The following is a 20,239-nucleotide window of genomic DNA, read 5'->3' as shown; positions in this document are numbered from 1 at the left end:
TTACTAAGCATCATGGATCATCTGATGCAGGTGAATCAACAGGTGAAGTTAGATGCTTTAGAAGTTACATTTATTCATATATTTCTTTATAAATGAAATGGCTTATTGTCTGAAACAGATATGGACTGGCTGTTCATAGGCATTTTACCAAATCATTCCTACATTGGTGGATTGAACAATATGGTCTGGTTCCCTTGCTAAATGAGTGTCGCAGAACAAGAGGCGACTATTATTGACACGAAGTAACCACTGCCATAGACTGTACAGTGGATTGTGGATTGTATATGTATACTTGAGAATATAGGAGTTTTGGCATACTTCTGGCATGGATGGGACAAGGGAAATGGCTGGAGTCGTTCTTTTAACATGCAAATGAATGGTGTAATTTTCACTAAGGTTGCCTGGATCAGGATGCAAGACATGTTACTCTGAAAACGATTCCTATAAAAAGGAAGATCAGATTTCATAAGAAAATTTGTAAACATTGTTGCCTTTTTTAAAAAGAAATTATGTGATTTACCGAAGTTATAATTTATTGATGGGAGTAAGTGGAAGAGCCAACACATCGCACCAGGGAAAGAAAAGTGACAGGTCTAAGAACAGCATCTCTAGTTTATGCACTGTAAAATACGCATGGAAGTGCCCCAAAGTCCATGAAAAGTATAATGGAATTTACTGCCAACAATGTTGTTACTTAAATATTACAGGGAGCTTATACTATTTTAACGTAAGTTTTATAGAATTAATTCTTTAAGACTTTTCATAAGTATTGCATTTTTCAGTTGTATCACTGTTCATGCCATGTTTTAAACTATATCCTCAGGTGAACAACAAATTTTCTGAAATTTCTGAAGTGTAGTACAAAAGGTATGTTTTGGTGGGAAACACATTTATTATTTCTTGCTGTTTCCCAGCAGTTTCCAATGTAATTCATAAACCAAATCAGTACTAATCGTCAACTTATTTTAACTTATTGTTCAGAATGTGTCCCCTTCCTATCAAATGTATACCATTTAACATAAAGGTACAAAATGGCCAGAAACTGTGTACGAAACACTGTTATAAACCTTACGCAATCACTGTTTAATGAATTGATGAGGATTTTCTGGTGCATAATGGTATGATATGCAAGCTCACATGCCCTGGCAGGATGAACCACTCTCAACCTGGAAAATGAAAAATTAAAGACCCAAACTACTTGAAACCACTTCAATCACTGGCAGAAGTTACCACACACAAGTTGATCTAGTAGTTTTTTTTCCATGCATGACAAAAAATTCGTAAGGATCAATAAGCAGGACTTCTTGATAATGTTCTGACATACAGATATTGCGGTTCCCCAGTTGCTTAACTAATAGGATTCTCATAACAAGTGGGAAACATTTTATGACCTAGTTTTATTTTTACCACCCAACATAAAACTCATTATGGTGCAGCTATTTTGGAACTTGAGTGGAGTACACACTCCCATATCTACACGTACAACTATTTTGCAAAAGACTGTCAGAGCAAAGAAATTAGTAACATGGTGTTAAATTCCTGTAACCCCTACTAACAGAACGTTTCCTAAAATCAACAAGATCTTTCATTTATTTAGTTATTTATTATCTTTTTAGCATATAGTCACCAACTAGTGACTTTTAGCATATACTACCTGAAAAATATCCTATATTTATTACAGACTGTTTTTATGTAATAATTAAATCAATCTGCCGTAAAAATGAAGATACTGCTGCCCCTCACCAATCATCATAGTTACAGGAGAGGTACAAAACAAAGTGCAAATTAATTAGGTTCAATGATCTCAGAAGAAATAATTAGGTTCAATGATCTCAGATTTCCCAAGAACCATGGACCTTGCCGTTGGTGGGGAGGCTTGCGTGCCTCAACGATACAGATAGCCGTACCGTAGGTGCAACCACAACGGAGGGATATCTGTTGAGAGGCCAGACAAACATGTGGTTCCGTAAGAGGGGCAGCAGCCTTTTCAGTAGTTGCAGGGGCAACAGTCTGGATGACTGACTGATCTGGCCTTGTAATACTAACCAAAACGGCCTTGCTGTGCTGGTACTGCGAACGGCTGAAAGCAAGGGGAAACTACAGCCGTAATTTTTCCCGAGGGCATGCAGCTTTACTGTACGGTTAAATGATGACTATGTCCTCTTGGGTAAAATATTCCGGAGGTAAAATAGTCCCCCATTCGGATCTACGGGAGAGGACTACTCAGGAGGATGTCATTATCAGGAGAAAGAAAACTGGCGTTCTACGGATCGGAGCGTGAAATGTCAGATCCCTCAATCGAGCAGGTAAGTTAGAAAATTTAAAAAGGGAAATGGATAGGTTAAAGTTCGATATAGTAGGAATTAGTGAAGTTCGTTGGCAGGAGGAACAAGACTTTTGGTCAGGCGAATACAGGGTTATAAATACAAACTCAAATAGGGATAATGCAGGAGTCAGTTTAATAATGAATAAAAAAAATAGGAGTGCGGGTAAGCTACTACAAACAGCATTGTGAACACCTTATTGTGGCCAAGATAGATATGAAGCCCACGCCTACTACAGTAGTACAAGTTTATATGCCAACTAGCTCTGCAGATGACGAAGAAATTGAAGCAATGTATGATGAAATAAAAGAAATTATTCAGATAGTGAAGGGAGACGAAAATTTAATAGTCATGGGTGACTGGAATTCGGTAGTAGGAAAAGGGAGAGAAGGAAATGTAGTAGGTGAATATGGATTGGGGGAGAGAAATTAAAGAGGAAGCCGTCTGGTAGAATTTTGCACAGAGCATAACTTAATCATAGCTAACACTTGGTTTAAGAATCATGGAAGAAGGTTGTATACATGGAAGAACCCTGGAGATACTAAAAGATATCAGATAGATTATATAATGGTAAGACAGAGATTTAGGAACCAGGTTTTAAATTGTAAGACATTTCCAGGAGAAGATGTGGACTCTGACCACAATCTATTGGTTATGAACTGTAGATTAAAACTGAAGAAACTGCAGAAAGGTGGGAATTTAAGGAGATGGGACCTGGATAAACTGACTAAACCAGAGGTTGTACAGAGTTTCAGGGAGAGCATAAGGGATCAATTGACAGGAATGGGGGAAAGAAATACAGTAGAAGAAGGATGGGTAGCTTTGAGGAATGAAATACTGAAGGCAGCACAGGATCAAGTAGGTAAAAAGACGAGGGCTAGTAGAAACTCTTGGGTAACAGAAGAAATATTGAATTTAATTGATGAAAGGAGAAAATATAAAAATGTAGTAAACGAAGCAGGCAAAAAGGAGTACAAACGACTCAAAAATGAGATCGACAATAAGTGCAAAATCACTGAACAGGGATGGCTAGAGGACAAATGTAAAGATGTAGAGGCTTATCTCACTAGGGGTAAGATAGATACTGCCTACAAGAAAATTAAAGAGACCTTTGGGGAAAGGAGAACCACTTGTATGAATATCAAAAGCTCAGATGGAAACCCAGTTCTAAGCAAAGAAGGGAAAGCAGAAAGGTGGAAGGAGTATTTAGGGGGTCTATACAAGGGCGACGTACCTGAGGACAATATTATGGAAATGGAAGAGGATGTAGATGAAGATGAAGTTGAAATGGGAGATAAGATACTGCGTGAAGAGTTCGACAGAGCACTGAAAGACCTAAGTCGAAACAAGGCCCCGGGAGTAGACAACATTCCATTAGAACTACTGACGGCCTTGGGAGAGCCAGTCCTGACGAAACTCTACCATCTGGTGAGCAATATGTATGAGACAGGCGAAATACCCTCAGACTTCAAGAAGAACATAATAATTCTAATCCCAAAGAAAGCAGGTGCTGACAGATGTAAAAATTACCGAACTATCAGTTTAATAAGTCACGGCTGCAAAATACTAACACGAATTCTTTACAGACGAATGGAAAAACTGATAGAAGCTGACATCGGGGAAGATCAGTTTGGATTCCGTAGAAATATTGGAACACGTGAGGCAATACTGACCCTATGATTTATCTTAGAAGCTAGATTAAGGAAAGGCAAACCTACGTTTCTAGCATTTGTAGACTTAGAGAAAGCTTTTGACAATGTTGCCTGGAGTACTCTCTTTCAAATTCTGAAGGTGGCAGGGGTAAAATACAGGGAGCAAAAGGCTATTTATAATTTGTACAGAAACCAGATGGCAGTTATAAGAGTCGAGGGGCACGAAAGGGAAGCAGTGGTTGGGAAGGGAGTGAGACAGGGTTGTAGCCTATCCCCAATGTTATTCAATCTGTATATTGAGCAAGCAGTACAGAAAACAAAAGAAATATTCGGAGTAGGTATTAAAATCCATGGAGAAAAAATAAAAACTTTGAGGTTCGCCGATGACATTGTAATTCTGTCAGAGACAGCAAAGGACTTGGAAGAGCAGTTGAAAGAATGGATAGATAAAGGCCAGGAAATAGAAGGATAAAATTAGTTTTATCCTAATTGACATTAAGTTCCCAGTTTCATAGTTTAAACAAGTTTTTCCTCTTGTGGAAGGCCACCACCAACCAATTGAAAATAATTTTCTTCTTTTAACATACTTCTTAATTATGGTACTCTGCATTCGTATGCAAGTCGAAAATATTTCTGTTTCCACCTTCACAGTTCAAAGCTTACCTTTTAATACATCTGGTGCTACTCACGAGTGGAACAGCAAAGGAATAGTGACCCTTATGCCAAGAATGAAAGTGTGATCTGCACGGTAGTCCTGGGGAGGTATATGTAGATATAAAAGGGACAAATTTTTTCATCAGTGATTACTGTAAGATTGCAAGAATAAATATCACCAATAAACCACCCCGTTGTTATTCGATCTTACATAGGTGCCTATATCCACATGCAAAAAGAAGAAAGCACAGCAAAAAGACATGAAAAGTACAACAGTTCTACTTAATATTTAACCAATACTACAGAAACACACAAACAGTCCTGTTTTGCTCCTCACGAGAAGTTACAAAATTCATACATCTTTAAGTGGCAGTTTTATGCCCATAACTTCAGCAATGGCTATTACATATTGTAATTGTCAACTGTCGAAGCTGCGTTGGTAAAGTACCGGAACTTCAAGCGCTGATAGAAAGCACCGAAGCTGAAATCGTTATAGGTACAGAAAGCTGGCTGAAGCCAGAGATAAATTCTGCCGAAATTTTTACAAAGGTACAGACGGTGTTTAGAAAGGATAGATTGTATGCAACCAGTGGTGGAGTGTTCGTCGCTGTTAGTAGTAGTTTATCCTGTAGTGAAGTAGAAGTGGATAGTTCCTGTGAATTATTATGGGTGGAGGTTACACTCAACAACCGAGCTAGGTTAATAATTGGCTCCTTTTACCGACCTCCCGACTCAGCAGCATTAGTGGCAGAACAATTGAGAGAAAATCTGGAATACATTTCACATAAATTTTCTCAGCATGTTATAGTCTTAGGTGGAGATTTCAATTTACCAGATATAGACTGGGACACTCAGATGTTTAGGACGGGTGGTAGGGACAGAGCATCGAGTGACATTCTACTGAGTGCACTATTAGCTCGAGCAATTAAACAGAGAACCGATTCGTGGAGATAACATCTTGGACCTACTGATAACAAACAGACCCGAACTTTTCGACTCTGTATGTGCAGAACAGGGAATCAGTGATCATAAGGCCGTTGCAGCATCCCTGAATATGGAAGTTAATAGGAATATAAAAAAAGGAAGGAAGGTTTATCTGTTTAGCAAGAGTAATAGAAGGCAGATTTCAGACTACCTAACAGATCAAAACAAAAATTTCTGTTCCGACACTGACATTGTTGAGTGTTTATGGAAAAAGTTCAAGGCAATCGTAAAATGCGTTTTAGACAGGTATGTGCCGAGTAAAACTGTGAGGGACGGGAAAAACCCAGCGTGGTACAACAACAAAGTTAGGAAACTCCTGCGAAAGCAAAGAGAGCTTCACTCCAACTTTAAACGCAGCCAAAACCTCTCAGACAAACAGAAGCTAAACGATGTCAAAGTATGCGTAAGGAGGGCTATGCGTGAAGCGTTCAGTGAATTCGAAAGTAAAATTCTATGTACCGACTTGACAGAAAATCCTAGGAAGTTCTGGTCTTACGTTAAATCAGTAAGTGGCTCAAAACAGCATATCCAGACACTCCGGGATGATGATGGCATTGAAACAGAGGATGACACGCATAAAGCTGAAATACTGAACACCTTTTTCCAAAGCTGTTTCACAGAGGAAGACCACACTGCAGTTCCTTCTCTAAATCCTCGCACAAACGAAAAAATGGCTGACATCGAAATAATTCTCCACGGAATAGAAAAGCAACTGGAATCACTCAACAGAGGAAAGTCCACTGGACCTGACGGGATCCCAGAATCTACTATGTAGGAATCAACATGGATTCCGGAAACAGCAATCGTGTGAGACCCAACTCGCTTTATTTGTTCATGAGACCCACAAAATATTAGATACAGGCTCCCAGGTAGATGCTATTTTTCTTGACTTCCGGAAGGCGTTCGATACAGTTCTGCACTGTTGCCTGATAAACAAAGTAAGAGCCTACGGAATATCAGACCAACTGTGTGGCTGGATTGAGGAGATTTTAGCAAACAGAACACAGTATGTTGTTCTCAATGGAGAGACGTCTACAAACGTTAAAGTAACCTCTGGCGAGCCACATGGGAGTGTTATGGGACCATTGCTTTTCACAATATATATAAATGACCTAGTAGATAGTGTCGGAAGTTCCATGCGGCTTTTCGCGGATGATGCTGTAGTATACAGAGAAGTTGCAGCATTAGAAAATTGTAGCGAAATGCAGGAAGATCTGCAGCGGATAGGCACTTGTTGCAGGGAGTGGCAACTGTCCCTTAACATAGACAAATGTAATGTATTGCGAATACATAGAAAGAAGGATCCTTTATTGTATGATTATATGATAGCAGAACAAACACTGGTAGCAGTTACTTCTGTAAAATATCTGGGAGTATGCGTGCGGAATGATTTGAAGTGGAATGATCATATAAAATTAATTGTTGATAAGGCGGGTACCAGGTTGAGATTCATTGGGAGAGTGCTTAGAAAATGTAGTCCATCAACAAAGGAGGTGGCTTTCAAAACACTCGTTCGACCTATACTTGAGTATTGCTCATCAGTGTGGGATCCGTACCAGATCGGGTTGACGGAGGAGATAGAGAAGATCCAAAGAAGAGCAGCGCGTTTCGTCACAGGGTTATTTGGTAACCATGATAGCGTTACGTAGATGTTTAATAAACTCAAGTGGCAGAATCTGCAAGAGAGGCGCTCTGCATCGCAGTGTAGCTTGCTCGCCAGGTTTCGAGAGGGTGCGTTTCTGGATGAGGTATCGAATATATTGCTTCCCCCTACTTATACCTCCCGAGGAGATCACGAATGTAAAATTAGAGAGATTAGAGCGCGCACGGAGACTTTCAGACAGTCGTTCTTCCCGCGAACCATACGCGACTGGAACAGGAAAGGGAGGTAATGACAGTGGCACGTAAAGTGCCCTCCGCCACACACCGTTGGGTGGCTTGCGGAGTATAAATGTAGATGTAGATGCTCCGAAGCTTGCAGAAATTTGATTACTCACTATCTGAACAACAGAAGGGGCTGTAACTTTATTTACAACCAGTTTATCTGTTGTCAGTTCATGTGTACAGTTCTGTGCTAGTTTGTTAATTTTGTGCAAGTTTTTCTATATGTCTTTACAGAGTTTATTCTCGAAAGATCTGGCATTATGAAAAGTACATGTTTAACGCCACCAATACTGGGAGAAAGGAATGGAGCGTTATTTCCTTAACACATACAAGGATACACCTGTTTGCTTGTTCTGTAGTGAATTACTATCTGATGTGAAGGAGTATAAAATAGAAAGGCAATTTTTGACAAAATGCGTAGCTCAACAACAGCTTATTGTGGAAAGACAAAATTGCAAGTTATTTTCGAATTTGGACAAACAATGCCAAATGTTCGCCAAAATGGATGTTTTGCAGTATAATTTGTTGACATGGCAGGTTGAGAAAGGGGTGCCATTCATATCTGTGCATTAAGCCATAAACATTAACATCACGAATCTATTGTTTTGACTGTATGTACTATGAGTGCATTGTTGCATCACTGAGGTGGCCCGCAAGCTTAATTACGTGAATCAGGCCCACAGGTCAGCAAAGGTTACCCACACCTGGACTAACCCATTGGATTTTATGTGCACAGCACCAAATTGTGCTCGATGTGCTCTAGTTTCACAAAGAGTCTGCAAGATGGGTGCCACGACAGCTGTCTCCTGAAATGAGAGAACGACGTGTTGATGCTTGTGAAGAACTACTTCGGCACTTTGAAGGAGAAGGTGATGGCTTCCTTGCAAGAATCGTTACTGGGGACAAAACCTGGGTTCACTTCCACCAACCCGAAATGAAAAGATCGAGCCAAAGAAGTTTCGAACAGAACCATCAGCAGGTAAGGTTATGCTGGCTCTCTTTTGGGACGAAAAAGGCATCATTTTGGAGTATTACATGCCTAGAGGGACCACTGTCACCAGTGCATCATACACAGATCTCCTGAAAAAAATCATCTGCGGCCTGCAATCAAAGCAAAGCAACGTGGATTGCTGTCAGCAGATGTCCTTGCAACATGACAATGCAAGGCACCACACTGCCCATACAACAGTTGCAACAATCACGGACCTGCATTTTGAGTGTCTTCCTCGTCCACCATACTCACCAGACCTTGCCCCCAAGTGATTTCCATATGTTTGGACCACTCAAAGACGCAATGAGAGGAAAGAAGTTCTGTTCTAATGAAGAGGTACGTCACATGGTGCTAGAGTGGTTGCGTGGACTACCAAAAGAATTTTTCTCTAAAGGAATTTATGCACTTTGTAAGTGCTGGAGGACTTGCATTGAGCATGGTGGAGATTATGTTGAAAAGTGATACAGCTTTGTACAACTTCTGCACAATAAATAATATTTACAAAAATATTTAAGGTTTTCATTTGACTCGCTGTGCCTCTGCACACGGAGCTTCTGGTACTCTTATTCCAGTGATATTTGTTGGGTGGCAAAGAATTTTAAAAGAACTTATTGTTATCTGTGGCTAGACATTTGAAACAACCAAGATACTGATGCACTGACAGAAGTGGCACTCTACCAACATCTTTGAGAGCTAATCAAAGCAAGAGTCACATTCCACACTTTATACAAGCTGAAACCATTATGACAATTAATTAAATATTCTGCCACGCACATTTATACTGTTTCTTTCACAACCAAGTCCCAAAAGGATGAGGTTGATGCCAGATCATATGCTACAAGATCGCCAGTGTCGATGTGGTATCCTACCACAGCTGATTTATGGGACTGTAAGAACTGTGTGTACCACCGATGTTCCGTGCATGTCTTGAGAATTGTTCACATCATCCGCCTGATGTATGTAACGCCACTCTTAGGAGATCTTGTAAATAATAGCTTTGAAATATCAAATCATCCTTTATACAAAGAAGAAGAGTAGCCATTTTCAATGGAGGGCAAAAAATCACCAACTTCATGTTTTGTGACAATCCAGTCAATTTTTGAGAAATTACTTCTTATGTATAGCAGGAAAGTGAAGGATATAACACTATCTACTTCATCTTCCTCACTCTACAGAGCCACTTTCAGTTGTTTCTTTGGTGCCTTGTAAATTCGTGGAGGAAATTATCAATTTTCTTCAAAAACTCTTCCTTGTAAGTGTATAAGCAGGCCCTGAAGACTCAACAACACTACATGCCATAATAATTTTAGTTCTTAATGTTCTCATGGTATGGAAACAATGGTGACTAATGCTTGCTTGTAGATCTGAGTCCATTTGGATCAGTTTGCAAAACACAGCATGACCCTAACTGTCATCATCTTCAAGACAAACAGGAAAACGTACGAATGGAAGGCAGCATTTATTTTCAAATTCTATGTAAACTGAATTTTTTTCATGGACAGAATTTAAATTTTTTATTCTTGATATGGGAGAACATATCTCCAGAATACTGTAGGTTTCAAACTTACAGATGTCAGCACCTATTCCACATGTGGGAACACATGCTTTAGCTTCAATCAACTCACTCTGAAGATGGCCAGAAGGTATATGAGCAAAATCTAATGGATGAATCAATATACATTTAAAGTTGTTAGCTTAATTACTATTGAAAACAATTAGTCATATGACTATCTGGGTTTACCAATACAACTTGGCAGCTTTTTATTTGACTAGAATGAGTTGACTAGCTTGAAAGATGTTTTTGGTTCAAATGGCTCTGAGCACTATGGGACTTAACTGCTGAGGTCATCAGTCCCCTAGAACTTAGAACTACAGAAACCTAACTAACCGAAGCACATCTCACACACCCATGCCCGAGGCAGGATTCGAACCTGTGACCGTAGCGGTCGCGCGGTTCCAGGCTGTAGCGCCCAGAACCGCTCGGCCACACCGGCCAGCAAAACATGTTTTTAAAGTAGTTCAATCTGTAATAGCATAAAGTTTTTAATTTTAAGAAATATTCAAAATAAAACTTAACCACTTACTGGAACATTTGGACAGTACTCCAGAGTGTCATTTCGATTGCAATAATCATAATTTACAGCGTCACCGTCATCCACCACTTCTGCTTCTGACATTGGCAAATTTCGCTCACTTACAAATTTGACGAGGAAATTTGGATTATGATATAACCTGAGAAACAACAGAAGTAACTATAAATGATTAGCAAAACAACAAGCTCCAACATATATATATATATATATATATATATATATATATATATATATATATATATATATATATATATATTTGTAAAAATGCCATTTTTTGAGTAAAAAATTTATCATTTTTGGGTAGTGTGTTCCATACTGAGAATAAGAACCCATTTTGCAATTGAGTGGCGCTAGGTTTTTGGCTTTGCAAGCTTTACATTGAAATGTTGCCCCAATAGCAGAAAATTTGTGATATTTTATTTTGTAGGCATGGTACCGCGTCATAATGTAAACAGCAAGAAGATCGCTGCAACGACGGCCGAAATTTTGGCTTTTCTCCAGCAGCAATAGTTTTATACATTATGATGCAGTACCATGCCCATAAAACTTTTATGTCAACTGACTCTGGCCGCAGAAGCCTATGCAATTGTATCTTATTTTCTGTTTTATATGTTTTCCTTAGCAATAAATGTTTCTTCATTCGAAAGTTAGGTTCTCTTGGAAAAAACTGCACCCCAGTCTCGTGTGTGTGTGTGTGTGTGTGTGTGTGTGTGTGTGTGTGTGTGTGTGTGTAAGGAGTGGCACACAACCTGCAGGTACCGTGTATCAGGCAGACATCTAGCAGACCACCGCACTATCATAGCAGCTCACATTTTAGACTATTCAATGAGAAGTAGCACATATTTCCTGCCCGTAATCTCTTCTTCAGTTCGGATTCAATCTCATTTCTCGAAGTGATGTCCACACCTAGATACTTAAATGTGTTCACTTTTTCAAAATGCATGTCTCCAACTCTTAACATTTCCTGATCTACTGCTGTTGGCATTCTAGTAGTAACCAGGTATTTAGTTTTGTCTTCACTTATCCTTAGACCTACATCTTCACTAGCCTTGATTAACGCATTCGCATTTGCTGTTGCGGATTCTTTCCTATCGCTAATGATGTTTAGATCATCTGCATACCCTAATATCTTAATGGTTTGAACTACCAGAGAAAATCAGAAAACACACACACACACACACACACACACACACACACTCTTTAATATGCATTTGGCATTACATTACTTTCACTGGATGTGGGATGATATTAACACAGTAGAAATGGATGACTGATACAATATATAAATCAATAAAAAGAACTATTGAGTAGGCATATGGACAACTAGGCCCATGTCAGAAAAAAATATAACATGCCATGACTGAAGGAAACAAGGAACAGCAGATAATCTAAAAATGTAATCAGACCCCAGCAAGAGCAAAATAGCTCTACACATAGAGTGATAGTTGTGGACATAGTATTTGTACAGCTTAAAGTGAAGTATTAATACGAAAATAAACCCCCACAAGCTACATGTTTTTATTTAGATAGGTCTTAATATAAACAACATACAGATAAGATCTGATGAAGCAAGCAGTGTTCATTTGCTACTAAAATATATATAAAAAGGTAGTGCTGCAGAGGTAACTCGGAATATCAAAGATAATGCACATTTATTTGTATGCCTTTTAATATCTGCAAGATTCCTCTGTACAAATCAAAATGTGTGTTATTTACATGATGTACAAGGACCAACATTTACGTAAAGATATCACACATTAAATCAACTCACCCTAACTGATACAATAATTAAGTGTTACAAATATAACATTTTAGTGTTGCAGATGTAACATCCATTTAACTTATAGTGAAGGACTGAAAGTTTACACTTAACAATACTAAAATCACTGTGTTGTGACTAACTTGTGAATAAATGAAGAGCTTTCAAACAACAGAAAACAAATTATTTTAAGAGGTTTAACGTCATTTCAGCAAAAGTCAACCTTTCCCAATGATCTGTAATAGGCTCTCGTAAAGTAGACACTGCTTGGGAAATATCAACCTCATTACGATCATCCTTCTCTGACCATACAAATTTATTCCCCACTCTCTTAAAAAAACTTTTTTTAAGCTTTCCTCACTGACGATGTGTCCAAGACATTTATGCAAATGTCCTTGTTCAGATTCTAGTTTTGCAATAACCCACTGACCAAAAGGAACTAAAAATTTTTTGTGATTGCAGCTGTTAGTGAAACAATTTGAGTGCTTCTTCTTGATAACTCTGGTCTGCAACAGGTTTGAAATGGAAGTGTGCGTTATCTTCCTCAGACAACAAACCTATTTTAACTGTGTATTTCCCAATGGCGTGGACATTGTGGACATGATGAGCAGAAGGGATCCAGGTATCACTCCTACGCTTCTGAAATATGTCAGAATGGCTTTTTGCTTCTTGTGCTGGAACTTCTTTTATAATCACCATCAATTACAAATTTTGCACAATGTACAAAATATGTGCAGTCAGTCAGGACAGCTTGTCTGGCTTTCACATGCTGCTACACACGATGCTTCGTCATCCCTCCAACACCACCAACAACTCTTTCTCCATGGAATGAACAAAAGAAAAGTCACTTTAACAAAAGACACAATTTCCTTTGCTGGAAGTTATATAGGCTGATGTGCACTTGCTATCTGAAATGATAACTAGCACCATCAGAAAATATTTCCTACACTTCAAGATTAGGAAATTTATTTTTTAGGTTACTAAGTATTTTCAGCTAATCAAATACAACAGCATATGAAACTAGAACCCCCCCATGAACTACGGACCTTGCCGTTGGTGAGGAGGCTTGCGTGCCTCAGCGATACAGGTAGCCGTACCGTTGGTGCAACCACAACGGAGGGGTATCTGTTGAAAGGGCAGACAAACGAGTGGTTCCTGAAGAGGTGCAGCAGTCTTTTCAGTAGTTGAAGGGGGCAACAGTCTGGATGACTGACTGATCTGGCCTCGTAACACTAACAAAAACGGCGTTGCTGTGCTGGTACTGCAGACGGCTGAAAGCAAGGGGAAACTACAGCCGTAATTTTTCCCGAGGGCATGCAGCTTTACTGTATGATTAAATGATGATGGTGTCCTGTTGGGTAAAATATTCCGGAGGTAAAGTAGTCCCCCATTCGGATCTCCGGGTGGGGACTACTCAGGAGGACGTGGTTATCAGGAGAAATAGAACTGGCATTCTATGGATCGGAGCATGGAATGTCAGATCCCTTAATTGGACAGTTAGGTTAGAAAATTTAAAAAGGGAAGTGGATAGGTAAAAGTTAGATACAGTGGGAATTAGTGAAGTTCGGTGGCAGTAGGAACAAGACGTTTTGTCAGGTGAATACAGCATTATAAATACAAAATCAAATAGGGGTAATGCAGGAGTCAGTTTAATAATGAATAAAAAAATAGGAGTGCGGGTAAGCTACTACAAACAGCATAGTGAACGCATTATTGTGGCCAAGATACATATGAAGCCAACGCCTACCACAGTAGTACAAATTTATATACCAACTAGCTCTGCAGATGACGAAGAAATTGAAGCAATGTATGATGAAACAAAAGAAATTATTCAGATAGTGAAGGGAGACGAAAATTTAATAGTCATGGGTGACTGGAATTCGTTAGTAGGAAAAGGGAGAGAAGGAAACGTAGTAGGTGAATATGGATTGGGGCTAAGAAATGAAAGAGGAAGCCGCCTAGTAGAATTTTGCACAGAGCATAACTTAATCATAGCTAACACTTGGTTAAATAATCATGAAATAAGGTTGTATACATGGAAGACCCCTGGAGATACTGATAGGTATCAGATAATTATATAATGGTAAGACAGTGATTTACGAACCAGGTTTTAAATTGTAAGACATTTCCAGGGGCAGATGTGGACTCTGACCACAATCTATTGGTTATGAACTGTAGATTAAAATTGAAGAAACTGCAAAAAGGTGGGAATTTGAGGAGATGGGACCTTGATAAACTGACTAAACCAGAGGTTGTACAGAGTTTCAGGGAGAGCATAAGGGAACAATTGACAGGAATGGGGGAAAGAAATACAGTAGAAGAGGAATGGGTAGCTTTGAGAAATGAAATAGTGAAGGCAGCACAGGATCAAATAGGTAAAAAGACGAGGGCTAGTAGAAATCCTTGGGTAACAGGAGAAATATTGAATTTAATTGATGAAAGGAGAAAATATAAAAATGCAGAAAATGGAGCAGGCAAAAAGGAGTACAAACGTCTCAAAAATGAGATCGTCAGGAAGTGCAAAATGGATAAGCAAGGATGGCTAGAGGACAAATGTAAGGATGTAGAGACTTATCTCACGAGGGGTAAGATAGATACTGCCTACAGGAAAATTAAGGAGACCTTTGGGGACAGGATAACCACTTGCATGAATATCAAGAGCTTTGATTGAAACCCAGTTCTAAGCAAAGAAGGGAAAGCATAAAGGTGGAAGGAGTATATAGAGGGTCTCTACAAGGGCGATGTACTTGATGACAATATTATGAAAATGGAAGAGGATGTAGATGAAGATGAAATGGGAGATACGATACTGCGTGAAGAGTTTGACAGAGCACTAAAGGACCTGAGTCGAAACAAGGCCCCCGGAGTAGACAACATTCCATTAGAACTACTGACACCCTTGGGAGAGCCAGTCCTGACAAAACTCTACTATCTGGTGAGCAAGATGTATGAGACAGTCGAAATATTGTCAGACTTCAAGAAGAATATAATAATTCCAATCCCAAAGAAAGCAGGTGTTGACAGATGTGAAAATTACCCAACTATCAGTTTCATAAGTCACAGCTGCAAAATACTAACTCAAATTCTTTACAGACAAATGGAAAAACTGATAGAAGCCGACCTCGGGGAAGATCAGTTTGGATTCCGTGGAAATGTTGGAACACGTGAGGCAAAACTGACCCTACGACATATCTTAGAAGAAAGATTGTGGAAAGACAAACCTACGTTTCTAGCATTTGTAGACTTAGAGAAAGCTTTTGACAATGTTGCCTGGAGTACTCTCTTTCAAATTCTGAAGGTGGCAGGGGTAAAATACAGGGAGCGACAGGCTATTTATAATTTGTACAGAAACCAGATGGCAGTTATAAGAGTCGAGGGGCACGAAAGGGAAGCAGTGGTTGGGAAGGGAGTGAGACAGGATTGTAGCCTATCCCCAATGTCATTCAATCTATGTACTGAGTAAGAATTAAAGGAAATAAAAGAAAAATTTGGAGTAAAATTAAAATCCATGGAAAAGAAATAAAAACTTGAGGTTTGCTGATGACATTGTAATTCTGTCAGCGACAGCAAAGGACTTCGAAGAGCAGCTGAACAGAATGGACAGTGTCTTGAATGGAGGGTATAAGATGAACATCAACAAAAGCAAAACGAGGATAATGGAATGTAGTCGAATTAAATCAGGTGATGCTGAGGGAATTAGATTAGGAAATGAGACGAAGTAGTAGATGAGTTTTGCTATTTTGGGAGCAAAATAACTGATTATGGTCGAAGTAGAGAGGATATAAAATGACTGGCAATGGCAAGGAAAGGGTTTCTGAAGAAGAGAAATTTGTTAACATCGAGTATAGATTTAAGTGTCAGGAAGTCGTTTCTGAAAGTATTTGTATGGAGTGTAGCCACGTATGGATGTGAAACATGGCCGATAAATAGTTTGGACAAGAAGAGAATAGAAGCTTTCGAAATGTGGTGCTACAGAAGAATGCTGAAGATTAGATGGGTTGATCACATAACTAATGAGGAGGTACTGTACGGAATTGGAGAGAAGAGGAATTTGTGGTTCAAAATGGTTCAAATGGCTCTGAGCACTATGGGACTCAACTGCTGAGGTCATTAGTCCCCTAGAACTTAGAACTAGTTAAACCTAACTAACCTAAGGACATCACAAACATCCATGCCCGAGGCAGGATTCGAACCTGCGACCGTAGTGGTCCTGCGGTTCCAGACTGCAGCGCCTTTAACCGCACGGCCACTTCGGCCGGCTAGGAATTTGTGGCATAACTTGACTAGAAGAAGGGATCGGTTGGTAGGACATGTTCTGAGGCATCAAGGGATCACCAAGTTAGTATTGGAGGGCAGCGTGGAGGGTAAAAATCTTAGAGGGAGACCAAGAGCTGAATACACTAAGCAGAGTCAGAAGGATGTAGGGTGCACTAATTACTCAGAGATGAAGAAGCTTGCACTCTTACACGCAGTTTATGCACAAAAATTACATGTAAGGAGTATATTGTGGGAGATTTGCAGTGTATTATTCAGTGTGCTTAAAATTAAACAACATTCAAAGCTGTATTGCTCCTCGGCTTGTCTCTTTTTACGTGTGAACTGCAGCTGGCCATATCACTGCAGGCTAGCTGTACCACCTGACCGGCCAGTTGTGCCATATTATCGCTATGTCAATGTGCGTGTAACTCACAGCACAAAACTTTCACTTACTATCATACTTGACAGTACTCGAGACAGCTTTACTGCAGTCCCACGTGAGACAGACATCCAATGAGGTTCGAGCAAATGCAGAAGAATACATAGTACAATGTTTACATCAGGTTTATTCTTATGATGAACTGATTATAATGTCCTCTCAGATGAATACATATACCTTTTTAATGACAACTGTTACTTTAAGGGTGCTCTTAGCAAACAATATTTTGACTGTCAGTAACTCACACTCAAGTTTCAGGCACAACTAAGTTGGAATCTACTTATTCGATGTATTACACATTTTTAGTACACTGATTTCCAGTAACCGTTAAAAGCACAACCCTCGTAAGACATTTGTTTGCTGTCTCTGCAGTTTCACAGCACCTTGGTTCCCTGTACACCTGACCTATCTGTCAAAGCATTCTCTCTTAATAGATCAAAAATTTACAATCCTTACCCTCTTCAACCACAAAATTCACACAATAATAAAGGTAGGGGGCTTCCAGAGAAAAGCCTTTGAAGAAGGAAAATAAGAGGTAAAGAAAAGCACACAATTCCAATGTACTTTTCTTTCCACTACCAAAAATTGGCAGACTGTTATACATATATAAAATGCAATCCTGTTTCCACATTTTCATGGAGATACTATGATTTTATTACTGTTAAGGCCAGGAAATGTTGTATCTGCAGCTACCATGACATTAGCATGATGTAGGTTTATCCCCTTCCTGCACAAAATTTATCGTTCCAAGAACATTCCACTAAGTTGTGTTAATGTGGTTCTAGATGACCATCCATTCTACAACTATTTTGTGGCAACAGGTGTGACTCTTAACCAGTGCTGAAATTCGCTCTGCAGATACTCAACTGGTTTTATCATAATAAGACACTGAGCTGGTAAACAAGTTCACACACACACACACACACACACACACACACACACACACACACACAATCAACAAACATACCTCCCTCCGCTGGACAAACGTAGAGTAATAATGGCTGTTTCTGCAAAAGAATGATCTCTTTACTGAATACAAAGTACAGCATACTTAAAGAGATTTAAAATCTAGTGCTGACAAAAAAAAAAAAAAGTCAATACTTTCAAGTTTTCTAATTCCAGGTACAATCAATAGCACTGCCAATATCGCAGTACACTAAAAATGCAAGGTTTCAGCCTTTCTTTATAAGTCACATAACAAAAGAAAAATTCTAATTTGTCCATTACAAATATTCTACTTTGTATATTTCTTTATTTCACAACTGTTCTGTTGAAATATTTGACACTGGGATCACAGTGTATATACACACACTTTATATATATAAAAAAAAGAATCAAAATGTACCTTCGAAAATGACTATTTTCATAGTGTACATCAGGTTGAGAAGTTACTTTACTCTCCTGCCATTTCTGCGTTGTTCTCTTTGTAAGCTTCTGTGATCTCCCCTTCTGCAATTTATCATCAATGTTTTGTTCAGGTTCTTCTGGAAACAGGTTCTTCACTTTTTTCTTTGGCCTCTGTTTCCTTTTCACTTTTTCTGTGTCTTCAGTTTTGTCTGTGGGAAATAAGCTACCTCAATGGAAATATAAACAGAAGCAGGGCGAGGGTATCCTTGCAATGAAACACATGAACTCAGTAGATAAATATAGCTCCTATGTTTTTTTTTTCTTTTCTTCTTTTTTTTGATGACATTACAGCTGTTGTTTAATTATATCTCCAAGGCTGTTACTGCCAGTGTTAAAATTATTTTTACTCAAAAACACACTAAAATACTATAGTGTTAAGAAACTTGTGACTTTTGACAGTTGTGTGGAAAAAAGTGAAGGGGGATTGTGGCCACAATCTGCCAAGTTCACCACACATAAGTTACTGATGTTTGACTGCATGTGCTACTGTTTGTACTTGGGAAGTGATGGTAGAGTGTACCAAATCAACAAAAGTTCCAGTGATGCGGGAGGGGCAGGAAAACATCATTATCTCCCCTCCTCCGAGTCAAGAGTCACAAGTGATTTAAATCTTACTAAAATAAATCAGTACACTAGCTCAAAAACACTTCAAAATACCTTTTGATGCAAAAACTTTCCAATGTGATGGGCCTCGCCAAAGTGATAGTTTCTCTATATTAAAGTAAGAGTATTCCTGTGATTTTGATGACAGATGATTTCGAATATCAAAGTTATGGACCTCTGGACTATTAGATGGCTCCCTATCACCATCATCTTCATGAGCTTCAAGGACTGAACCTTTAAGACAAAAAGTAAAGAGCAGTGATAGAACAAAATGAAGTTCCAAGTCTTAACACATGAGAGATGAAGAATTTGACAAGCTGGAGAGAGAGAGAGAGAGAGAGAGAGAGAGAGAGAGAGAGAGAGAGAGCAAAATTACATATGCAACATTTTTTTCCAACTCAGTACCAACAGCAAAATACATTTGTTTCCATGTGTTCTTGAAAGGCTTCTGTACTATGATACTACAAAAACCTGACCTTAATATCAAGGAATGTGGTGGTAGTGGTGATAAGTATCTGGGACATGTGGTTGTGCTTTCCTCCTGATGCAGTATATGAGTATGTAGGCACTAGGACTGAGCTGCTTAGTTTCTTTATTCGTTTTATATTCTTGTCATTACACCTTACGTTCATGTTACTGAAAACATTACTACTTGAACTGATGTTACTAATTCATTTTCACAGGTTCTTGTCCTAATGTAGCTTCACATCACAATTTTTTTTTGCTGCCCACCTAGTATGTTATTTAAGAATTCTTCATTTGCTTGCAGTACGTTTCACAGTTGAAATTTCATGAATTCGTTGACAATTTCACCTTTTAGTTTACACACACACACACACACACACACACACACACTAAGATATGCATTACTTTCAGATAAATTGAAAAGTTGGCCACCACAACACATTAAAAGATCCTTTATTCACCACTGACCACATACGGCAAAACTGACTTCTTCATTAAATACATTATGGACTTTTATGGCATTGCCCATAAAAAGTTTACATAATTCTACATAAAAATCCTTAAAAACTAATGCCAATATGTATTATTTACCTCAGAAAATTATATTTACTCCATAACTTATGTTGTAAGGGCACAGTCCAAGCAGAATATGGGAGTTAATTAAAAAAAATTAGACCATTCCTTTTGTGTGTGCTACATGTCTTTAATAGCCTGTATCTCATTATAT

General features: G+C 38.9%; 1 protein-coding gene across 1 annotated transcript in view; it reads right to left on the bottom strand.

Annotated features, from left to right (window-relative positions):
* Positions 1 to 20,239, bottom strand: part of LOC126248968 (condensin complex subunit 2-like) — a 188,135-nt gene that overhangs the window by 31,502 nt on the left and 136,394 nt on the right. Inside the window, exons 7-9 of the mRNA XM_049950519.1 lie at positions 19,102 to 19,281; positions 18,383 to 18,593; positions 10,574 to 10,721 (exon numbers count right to left, since the gene is read on the bottom strand). Of these exons, the coding sequence (XP_049806476.1) occupies positions 10,574 to 10,721; positions 18,383 to 18,593; positions 19,102 to 19,281 (539 nt within the window). The remainder of the gene's footprint in view (positions 1 to 10,573; positions 10,722 to 18,382; positions 18,594 to 19,101; positions 19,282 to 20,239) is intronic.

This window comes from Schistocerca nitens, chromosome 3, assembly GCF_023898315.1.
Source record: "Schistocerca nitens isolate TAMUIC-IGC-003100 chromosome 3, iqSchNite1.1, whole genome shotgun sequence".
Classification (NCBI taxonomy): Eukaryota; Metazoa; Arthropoda; class Insecta; order Orthoptera; family Acrididae; genus Schistocerca; species Schistocerca nitens.
Note: the sequence above shows the minus strand (reverse complement) of the source record. Positions and strands in the feature narration are given on the sequence as shown.